The sequence below is a fragment of the Symphodus melops genome (genome assembly GCF_947650265.1).
Source record: "Symphodus melops genome assembly, chromosome: 15".
Classification (NCBI taxonomy): Eukaryota; Metazoa; Chordata; class Actinopteri; order Labriformes; family Labridae; genus Symphodus; species Symphodus melops.
In genome coordinates, this window is record NC_136705.1 from 14,929,546 (window position 1) to 14,940,329 (window position 10,784).

Genomic DNA, 10,784 nt, shown 5'->3' on the forward strand with positions numbered 1-10,784 from the left:
CCGGAAACTCATAAAAAAAAAAAATCCTCAACACCTATGTTGTTTTTAAATGATGCTTGTCTTAAAATACCAATGTTAAATTATTGTAAATTAATAATTTTCATGAAGTTCAATAAGGCTGTGTTAAATATGATGGCCCAATTGTGAAATTTGGAGCCAATATCCACAGCAATGTATAAGAAAAAACAATTAAGCAGTTTGCAGATACCACTGTTTTTTGGGGGGTTTTTTTGTTTTTTTACCTTTAGTTCTTTGTCATAACTCATGTCTGTTTTCTCAAATGAGCGATGTGATTGGATGTATTCAAATTGTTGTTTGTAGCCCCTTCTCTTAAAAAGTCACTGGAACATGTCTAAGAAACGACATGTCGTGAGTCTTTCCCTGAGACAGCGCAAAACACATTTTCTTTCATGCTTGACCATGATAACAAATCTGAGCTTGTCCAACAGGTGACTTCTTCTGCCCAATAAAACAATGTCATCTGAAACAGCAGAAATATAAACTGGCTTGCTTAATGCGACAGCACAGCTACATATCAGCTACTGACATCCGTTGCATGTCACATTATATGCAAATGGCCAATTTTCAACGGATACATCCATGGATCCCTAGTTATACTTTAAACAAGCCACTTTTAAGCCAAAAGAAGATAATTTTACTCCTTATAAAATACTTTCCTGGATCATCAAATAAAGATTATGTGTAGTCGACATCAGTAATTTATACATTTGCAAAATGTCTATCTAAAATACCTTCCGGACTTGATTTAAATCACTCAAAGATATAAAGAAAAAGTCAAAAGTTTCGAGTATGAAGGTTAAGTCAAGTCGCTTGTGCTTCACATGATGCCATTCTTGTTCATATCATAGAGCATGTGCACATCCCTGCTTGAGACATGCTCTTTCCTTTCTCCCAAACCACTCATCACTGTCGACTGAAGCAATAAAAAGACTGCAGCCCACTTTGCTTCTAGAGGACATATGAAGGTAGTTGGGAGGAATGAGTACATGATAAACCACTGCAGAAGCCACAAAGGAGAAAAAAAAAACACATTCTGAGAGATGGAATCAAAGCACCTTCATCAAACCGTCAATCAAACGCTAACAGCACACAGCATGAGGCTAACCTAAAGTTGGTGTGTTTGCGAGCGTGGGTTTGCGTGTGTGTGAAGATAAAAGCCATGGAGTACAGGTGAAACTAACTTTTATCACATGTACAAACACACGTACTGTGCACAAACTCATAAATACAATGTTTTCAAGCAAAACAATAAGGGATGTACTTACAGACATTACCGGTGTTGTCAAAACTGTTGAGCACTTCATTAACTCTAAGAGGCCCCAGGTAATCCCTAGAAAACACAACATGGTGTACAGTATACTTTAAGGTAGGTTCCTTTTTACAGGCAGTGAAACAAGTTTAAAATCTTGAATAGAAAATCCAAAAAGCATCAAAACGGAAACACCGTTGAATATTGTCTCAACAAGTCTCAAAAGTTGACCCGAAAGAGTTTTAGAAAGGAACAGGCTTTGGAGAAATGTATTCATTCACTATAATTTGGTATTACTCTTCATCTCTTAACTACTTTTCACAGCTGTTCGATATTATCCCACTGTCTACTGCTTACATTTACACTTATGTCTGAGCGCTACCGTGAAAAGTCACAAGGTGGTGGACCAGGTGAGTCAAATTGCCGGGTAAACCTGTTAAGAGCTCTGTATTAATTAAAACCAGCTGTTCAATAATGGTATCACACAAGTCAGGACTGCAGGATATTTCCATATTGATATATTGTCTGTGCCGATATGAAACTAGAGCCTTATATGTGTTTTCCATGTACCTGAGAAGGGCACTGTACTCAGGAAAGTGGACACTTCTGTACTCCACCCACTGGTCATCTGAGGTATCACTACGATCTTGTGTAGAAAGTGTTTTCCTGCTGAAAAGTTCAAACGACGCGAACCTGCGAACAGAAACCTGTTTGACTTCTGGACTCTCTGTTTGCTTCTGACGCAGCACCTGTAAATGAAGGGAGAGGAAGTAAAAGGGAATTAACAAACGTCATTTTTTTTAAAAAGGAGCACATCCTCGTAGAATGTTCTTGTGGTATCTTTGTAGAATAAATCTGGCTTATTTCCTTCATTGGTAGTTTCAGGTTTCAGTCCAAAAGACAAGAGGTCATTCAGTAAAACTATGACGCACAATGGGGAACATTGTGGGGAAATACAGTTTAAACATCCTTATGAGGCCTTTATTAGGTTTTAACTGATGCAACGAGAAGTCAGGATAACTAAACTACTGCCATATTACAGACAGACAGACAGACAGACAGACAGACAGACAGACAGACTAAAGGCTTCAGAAGAACAAGGACTGTTGCATTCCAATGCATACAACCTCATTTTGACAATCAGCCTTCTATATTATAAGAGCAAAAAGTGGTCCACCCCCTGAGCTAAAAATACAACACACGTTTTTTCAATTAAGGAAGTCATAACTGAAGAAGAAACAACATTGTGCCCTCATGTAAAACGTAAGCTCTCCTATGTATTCTATGAAAGTAGGCTTCTTTATGTACTTGCATTCTATTGCATCTATAACTTCACTGTATTTGTTACTGTACTGTATCCAATGGTATTGTGTTTACTGATTTCTATCTGTAACTTCCAAAAGCCTCCTGTGGACGGGTGCTTTAACTTAAAAAATTGCTATAAACACTAAAAGAAGTTTATCTTGGACTTGTGCATGGTTAAACATATGCATGTCATATGTTGAGGTCAAATAAACTATCTACATATCTACATATACATCTATCTTTCTTTCTTCCATTGTTCCTTTATGACCAAGGAGGAAATGATAAGGACTGCAATAAGGGCAGGAAATGTTCTAGTCAGCAGTGTGTAACATCTGTGTGATGCCCATCTATGGGAAAAAGTCAAATCCCTGCTTTAACAGCTGCTACTCTGGTGAGTGCAAGGTGCTTGATTTAGAATCAGTGGCCAGAGGAGAGAGGAAGATCCCCACTGTTGAACAGTTACTGTACAGATGGCAGTACTTACTTAGCTGTAATAAAGTACTTGTTGATAGAAATACATAAGCTAAAGATAAAGGTTGTACAGCTATGGCATTTCAAAACCAATGCTTATAATGACACATAAAACAGTTATGCGTCTCAACAATATTAACTGTCCTAATATTCAGGATGGTTCGGGCTAAGAGTAATTAAACTGTATTAACATATACAGTTTTAGTTAAAAGAATAGTCAACATTTTTTCGTAAGCAAAATTTTGGAAAATTTAGGAGAAAGGGACTGGATTTTAAATGATGTTCAAATCAGCCTCATTATTACACACAGTTAATATGAGCATATATTAAACTAATATGAGCAGTAAATCTAAACAAGAGAAAATCACAATTTCATTTGCAGCAACATTTTCTGCAGCACTTTATGATATGTTTGCCACTTGTATGTAAGAAGGCTGTAATGACCTGTCTCAGTAGAGTCCACCTTGCCTTTGCGACGTCTGTAGCCCCATAGGTCGCAGCCCGGGAGGAAAGGTGTGAATGATCTCCGCAGGTGTTTTCATTCATTTCATCCCTCGGAGGAGAAGCCGGCTCGGTGTCCTCTGCAGCACCACAGCAGTCCCTCTCCATTTTATCGTTGAAGCTGTGGACGTAAATCAATCTTTTTCAAAATAACTGAAAGCAGAATTTCACAGTTAGCGGTGGCGATTTTGTGATACAAAATCAAAGCTTTTACATTTCACTAAAACAACGCAGAAATCATCACGAATTTGGCTTGACTCTTACATCCACAACAGATGTACGGTACTTCCGTACCGTACACGTTTGGAATTCAAGGCATGACAGTAGATGAAGGAAACAATCATGATCGGTTTACAGTTACAGTGGTAGCAGCGCTTTTCGGGATTTGATTATTTTAGTCTGACAGTGGTAACTGCGTCATCAACAGCCGGCTTTTGTTTAGGAAATCATTGCACGTGCAATGGTCCTAAATGTACGGAAATTCAGCATGCTTGTTCAAATAATTGAACAATAACATTCTAGTCTAGTTTGTTCATATATTGCTGGTACAGATGTCGACTGAAACATAAAACCAGAAGCTAACTAGTCTCTTAAATCATCTCGATGGCTGTTATATCATGTTTGCAGAGTTTGTCGGCTCGTCTTATTTCAAAGTCTGGGTTACGTTTTTGCAAACTCCCAGTTTACAAACGGATGACATGGCTCTTTGTGCCAGTACAACGCTGTTACACGTCGGTAAGAGTGTGTGTTATGGATGTGTTACTCACCTTAGGTTTGACTCTGTTACCTTGGTAATGTGAAAGTAACACAATCGCACTTGCAGGCCCACTTCTGATGTTCAAACAAAGTATTTCTGTTACTTGGACTTCTTATAATGTCAGTCATTCTATTTTCTTTTTCAAAATACGTTAAATACACAATTTAACCCTTTTTTTAAACAATATATTATTGAAAAATGTTCTTAGAACATACAACACAGATAACAGCTCAGGCACGAGAAGACATTATAAATGGTACAAAATGATCACTGGGCATCTCTATACACTCCCTCAACCCCACTCACCACATAATACACGCAGGTACCACTGACAAGAGGAAAACAAAAGGTACCTGATCATTCATGTAACTGGAGATCACAAATACATTCACATAGACCGGTTAGACCAGTTCACAAAATCCTAGTAATGGGAAAAGATAATGTAGGCAGCCAATCCTTTTTTAACATTAACATTTTACAGGCTTTTTTTTAAATGTAACACTCGATATTGTGAATTTGTGGAAAAGACAATGCTTGTCAACAATAACATGTCCAAGCTCCATGCATCTTATTTTCAAATGTAACTATAGGCTATATGGTCAACCTTTGGTGAATGAGCAGTATCCTTTTATATTACCATATACCGTAATCTTCAGATATAATGTGTTTAAGACAGGACAGTGAAAGAAATCAGTGGGACATAAAAGCTTGATATGAGTGTATTAAATGTTGTATTTACTATATTCTTCTTATGTATGTTCAGTGTGGGGCTCAGTAAGTCTTTCTCCATGATTTATAAAGTGTATTTCATTTCAGGACCGTTCAAACTCATCAGCTGATCCTCCCTGCGCTGAACTGGAGAGTTACAAGGACTTGCAGAGATATTTTAAAAGGAGACTGAAGGCAACATACGGCAGGTTCTCAAACATACCTGCTTACTCAGTGGTACGACCCTCTCTCTGCTTTGGATTGGCACTATATTCAAAAACTTAATGTTAACTCCTGAGGAACACAAGGTGTCATTTTCTGTGTTGAAACGTAAATTGTACTTGGCCAGCAGTTACTAGCCAAATGAATTTGTGACTATCCCATAAATGTTTGAGGTAACTTCAATTTCTCTTGAAACAGGTCTCTGGACATAACCATGTGTATTTCACTGAAGTTGATGGCATCTACAGGATGGACAACAAAAGAAGTATGGAGAACACCTAAATATGGCATGATGTTAACGTTTTAAAAACTTTGGAACAGAGCCCTGTTATTGTTTTCTAAGACAAAAGTTAATCCATAGATGTTAAACATGTTATAAATGGGACAGCTGCAAAACCAGAAAGCAGATTACAGATGTTAACCTGCAGTATGATTTCCTTTTATGACTATTCTCACAACTGCATCAGCCCCTTTGATTTGATCCGTAAAGTACATACGTACAGGAGATAAATTAGTAGCCTTCCCCCCTTTGACAATGACTTGGTTTTCTCTCTCTGAATGTAGGTAAGCTAGAGCAGGTGCTGAATCTAGGACATGTCTCTGAACGGGAGGAAAAGACGAGTCCCGGTAATGGAAAGAGGAAAGAGTGGATTCAGTGGACCGTCCAGAGAATACGTCTGTCCCCACAGGAAAAGCATCTTGCTGCCACACTTAAAGCACATGGCAAAGAATGGGTCAGGTGAAACCTATAGGACGAAATGAAAACACAAACAAATATATGTTCTTTGCAAGAAGGTATTTTTCTCAAAAAGTTGAGTTTTAAGGTGTTTTTGTTACTGGTTTAATAAAAGAAGGATTGTCTTTGAAATACAGGTGTGTAGTTGTGAGTCTTGGACGGAGTAATTCCTCTCCTCTGGATCCCCTGCATGTCGTGTTAACATTGGACAAAGTCTTCACCTTTGGTATGTTTGACATAGTTTGCACACTTAAAAAAACATATTTAAGCACTGATTGTGCACTGGCTAAGCTAACTAGCTTTTTTTTTTTTTGGTGTCACGTTCTGCATGGTTAAAGAATGGGCAACAGACGAGGTCCTATTTTACACAACTCTTGAAGGTCTACGCTGCAGCCAAGTGTTTCGCCTGGACCTGACCTCTAGTGGAAGTAGGACAACGTCTGTGTATGAAGAAACGTATCCTGAGTAAGTGTAACTATGTGACACGTTGGATGTCTCTGCCGCCGAAACATCCCTGAATTAACCAACATCTCCACAGTGTGTTTGTGGAGGTTGGCCTTTCCAGAGACGGTCAGTCTTTGAGCATCAACTGCAACAGCAGGACCAGTTCAGAGGTGCTGCTAATTGATACAACTACAACCCATTTAGAGCCATTTTTGGTTCAGTCACGCCAGCTCAACCTCCTGTACCACGTGGAGCACTGGAGCAGGCGGCTGATTATACTGGCTAATACAGGCCGTGGACAGGAATATCAGGTAGAGTTTTTACTTTGAACATTATGAATAATGATTAAAATGTTGCTTTTTTTCCATACTGTATGACACATGTATACACATGCATTCCAGACATAACACTACTACTATTATTGCATGTATACTCTAGAAATATAAGAAATGTGCAACATTCCAAATGTTTCACTGGTTTGGATACGATGGCATCTTGTTATTTGTCCAATCAAATAAGTAACTGTCAGCAACTGTCGGTAACTTTCGGTTGGTATCACAGAGATCGTTTCTTTTGGATTAAAAAAAAAACCTGCAGATAAAATAAATGTAGAATTGTTTTCATTTTTAAAGACATTTATTGTTTTCTCTGCCGAGTAGATTTATTCTTCTTTGTTCTCATTAGGTGATGCAGGCTCCTCTATCTCAACCGTCCATGGACTCCTGGGTGCCCTTGTTTGCTCCTGACCCCGGAACTGTTATCAAAGACATGGATGTAGTGGGAGACCACTGTGTGTTAGCTGCAAGAACATCAGCTGGTGAATTTGTCCTGACCGTTGTCCCGTTAAACCATCCCAAGGACGCGTACACTGTAGAGGTGAGTGTGACAGAAAACATTTATGTCTTTGCATCTCTTCCTGTTTTTGCTTGCTGCTTGCTATATCAAAAAAAAAGTGTCTTAATATTTCTTGCTGTACATCTTTATAATTCCAGACATATATTTCAGTTTGCCGCAATGTATTTCACCTGGACAAAAATACAGATCTTACTTGCAGAAACGTGTGTCTTATGACTTCTATTTCAACCCTACCAAGCTCCCCTCTTGGGCCTGTGCCATCACAACAAAGAAACCAAGCATAGCAGACCCACGTGGTGTGTTGGAGTTGTTGATTTCATCACCAGTCTGCCCCCCTGTGCCCTACTGTCTACACGTGGAGGATGGGTTGCTGTTATCTGCCAGTCAGAATGGCTCGTCATCAGAGAACCGTGATAATTACACCACCACACGCTTAGAGGCCCGCAGCCCGGTGAGCACTTATGAGACGCATGCACACAAAGTGAAACACTAATAAAGATATTAAGAGTGCTAGTATTAATAGTAATAGTCTTGCATCTCTACACACATATCCTCATATAAACATAACCCATACAAGGGTACCATTTAACACTTTCTAACATCTATTATTCTCCCGTTCTCTTCTCTGCAGGATGGTAGCTCAGTGCCAGTGACACTGTTGCATTCAGCACATGTGCAGCCTTTAAGAAAGGCTCCATTACTGGCCCATGTATATGGAGCTTATGGCAGAGATCTCAACATGGAGTTCTGCCCAGAGAAACGCCTGCTGCTGGAGCATGGATGGGCTCTGGCCTTCTGCCACATCAGGTAACATACAACCTCCACAGCAGCTCTAAAATTAACCCTCGTGGCTCTGATTATGCTGATGGAGGGGTATGTTACGGATCATTAACACCTGAGTTCAGACTGTTGTTTGTGTCGAAGTAATCTGTGTCGTTTGCTAATATATCTTCCAGAGGCGGAGGAGAGCGGGGTCTATCCTGGCACAGACAAGCTTGTGTCGAGGGGAAGCCGAGAGCAGTGGAGGACCTTGAAGCCTGTCTCCATCACCTTTTCTCTTTAGGAGTGTCCTCTCCCTCTCGCACTGCCCTGACAGCCTGCAGTGCTGGGGCTGTGCCAGTGGGGGCGCTGTGCAACAGACACCCACAAATGATGCGGGCTGTCACACTGCAGGTAAAATCGCAAATCATTAGACTCTTGTACATGTGTCGTCTCGCGTCCTGTGTTGTCTCTTTGTTCAATGATTGACAAAACTGGGACATCTCCTGTGTGTTTTTTAAGGGAACTTGAACAGGGAAAATATGTAACCTTAAAATAAAAGTCACTCTTTGTAGTCATTACACCACAGAGCCTCTATATTACACTTTATCCCCACACACACAAACAAACAATCAGCCAATTAGCGCCATATTTGTTTTCTATGTGTGTGTGTGTCAAGGCTCCTTTCCTGGATGTGCTGGGAACTATGGAGGATCCCAGCTTGCCTCTAACGCTGGAGGATAGAGAAGAATGGGGGGACCCAGTTGGAAACCCAGAGCACAGACTCACCATCTCCTCCTACTGTCCCCTTCACAACATTACTCCTCAGGTATGTTCAATCAAGACTTTTTTTTTTTTGTTATATTTTGCTTTGTTCACCTATATAGCCTATATTGCTATGAATGTTTGCCTTTTTATGTAATTCAATTCAATTCGAAAAACTTCATTTGTCCCCGGGGGGGCAATTCAAGGGACAAATAAAGTTTTTTGAAATTGAATTGAATTACATAAAAAGGCAAACATTCAAAGCAATATGATGTAATGAGGAAATGCTTTAATAAGTTATGCTTAGTATAATAATGAAGAACTTCTGGAGCCTAACTGTCTGTGTGTTTGTGTTTTGTCATTGTGTGAGCTAGCGCTACCCATCCGTGCTACTGACGGCCTACAGTGCCGATGCCAGGGTTCCTCTGTCGGGTGTTCTCAGATACACCGAGCGGATAAGGAATGGCATTAAAGCGCACTTTTCGAAGAAGCCGAAGTCAGGTACGTCTGCACACACACCCCTCACACATGCCACCTCTACTACTTCATCCCTTGATACTGCACTGTGTGCATTCCAGCAAGGGCTCTCAACTTTTTCGGCGTAGTTTGAAGTGTATTATTTATATCATCAAGGTTCAATTAGTTTGCGTGGATGCGTGTATGTGTGCTAGTGTGTGTGTGTGTGTGTCAGCTAATTGCTCTCATTTCCCCTTAGACGTTCTCTTTCTCCCTCTCACTTATAATCTGTCTTCACTGCATTGGTGCTACTCCTCTTTACACCTCTCTCTCTCTCTCTCTCTCTCTCTCAGCACACATTATCGCTCTCTTTCCCTGTTGTTCATGCACACGTATAGGAAGAAGCTTAAGTGTCTGTGTATGTGTCTCCCTAATCTGTCTCTCTCTGTACTCAGGAGTCTTTGATGAAGTAATGATGGCATAGACGCATGCAGGCGGCAGGGCAGGCCCATTAGCATGGTAAAAAGATAGTGTATCAGAGTAAGAGATTAGAAGCCACAGACTGGGAGCTGTCAAGGTCAAGACCGCATGTGTGAAACAGCCCACACCACGGAAACGAGGGGGGGGGGGGGATGGATAAAATATAGGGGTTTGAGAAGAAGAGTGATATCAGATGGGAGAACAAATGAATGAAAGGAGAGTAAAGACTGAGTCACAATAAATGGGAAGAACTGAGGCCGCTGGGTATAAGGAAGGGATAAGAGATCCGTCTCTGACCTTTGTGTCTCTGCCTTTATCTTTCTTTCAGAATTTGAACCAGTGCCAAATGTAGGTCTGAATATTCAACATGGATCAAACCACGCCGGACCAGAAGACTTTGAACGAATGCTGGAGGAGGTGATTCACTGTAATACGAGGGATTTTTTTTTAAAGTCAAGGATGTTTGTTGTTTTTTTAAAGCCAAATAAGCTGTTTGCTCTCAAATAAACAAATGTACAACATGGATTAGACAGGATGAGCTCAGTTTGATTGATTTCTGTCAATAAGTAATTTACCCTGTTGAAATAAATCAACCCCTAAATGATAAATATAAATGTACTCTAATCTAAGAGTTATCTAGTCATGTATAAAGCAGTTTTCATCCAGTTGGAGACACAGCGAGCAGATTTGAATTTCCAAAATGTCTTCTGTTTCTTGATTTGATCACGAGTCCTTTGCTGTTGACATAACCATCAGCTGCCAAATCAGACCCGCTCCTAATCACTTAATAAACAGCACTAATACTGTTGGTATAATATTGACATTGTTTAGTGTCTTTAATACAACCCAAACCTTTTTCACACATTAACAATAATCACATGATTTTCTTATGTTGTGTCGACTGAGTTGGAAGGTGCAGACTGACCAATCTGCCCTCTGTGTTTCCTCTCCAACACAGGAGGCCCTCAAGCTAGCGTTTTTATACAAGGAGCTGAGACTGGAGCCACCTCGACTTCCACGCAAAAGAAGGGGATAAAAAAGTTATGGGAGGATGA

General features: G+C 40.1%; 2 protein-coding genes across 3 annotated transcripts in view; one reads left to right on the top strand and one right to left on the bottom strand.

The window, feature by feature from the left end:
• camkmt (calmodulin-lysine N-methyltransferase) overlaps positions 1-3,878 on the bottom strand; it is an 88,378-nt gene extending 84,500 nt beyond the window's left edge. Inside the window, exons 1-4 of the mRNA XM_079362244.1 lie at positions 3,762-3,878; positions 3,491-3,668; positions 1,841-2,019; positions 1,287-1,351 (exon numbers count right to left, since the gene is read on the bottom strand). Coding sequence (XP_079218370.1) covers positions 1,287-1,351; positions 1,841-2,019; positions 3,491-3,655 — 409 coding nt within the window. The 5' untranslated portion in view covers positions 3,656-3,668; positions 3,762-3,878. The remainder of the gene's footprint in view (positions 1-1,286; positions 1,352-1,840; positions 2,020-3,490; positions 3,669-3,761) is intronic.
• A 63-nt stretch (positions 3,879-3,941) lies between these two features.
• prepl (prolyl endopeptidase like) lies at positions 3,942-10,774 on the top strand. Of its 2 annotated transcripts, none has more exons than XM_079362238.1 (15): positions 3,942-4,282; positions 5,121-5,249; positions 5,433-5,499; positions 5,799-5,973; positions 6,108-6,196; positions 6,309-6,435; positions 6,509-6,725; positions 7,099-7,290; positions 7,508-7,720; positions 7,901-8,076; positions 8,226-8,442; positions 8,708-8,857; positions 9,168-9,294; positions 9,705-9,768; positions 10,058-10,143. In XM_079362238.1, exons 1-14 carry the CDS (start codon positions 4,151-4,153, stop codon positions 9,731-9,733), a joined length of 2,040 nt encoding a protein of 679 aa, XP_079218364.1. In that variant the 5' UTR covers positions 3,942-4,150; the 3' UTR covers positions 9,734-9,768; positions 10,058-10,143. The 2 variants fall into 2 exon arrangements, with proteins under 2 accessions (XP_079218364.1, XP_079218363.1); XM_079362237.1 differs by lacking the exon at positions 9,705-9,768 and adding an exon at positions 10,688-10,774 and having other exon boundaries at positions 3,943-4,282; positions 10,058-10,146.
• Positions 10,775-10,784: the final 10 nt, after the last annotated feature.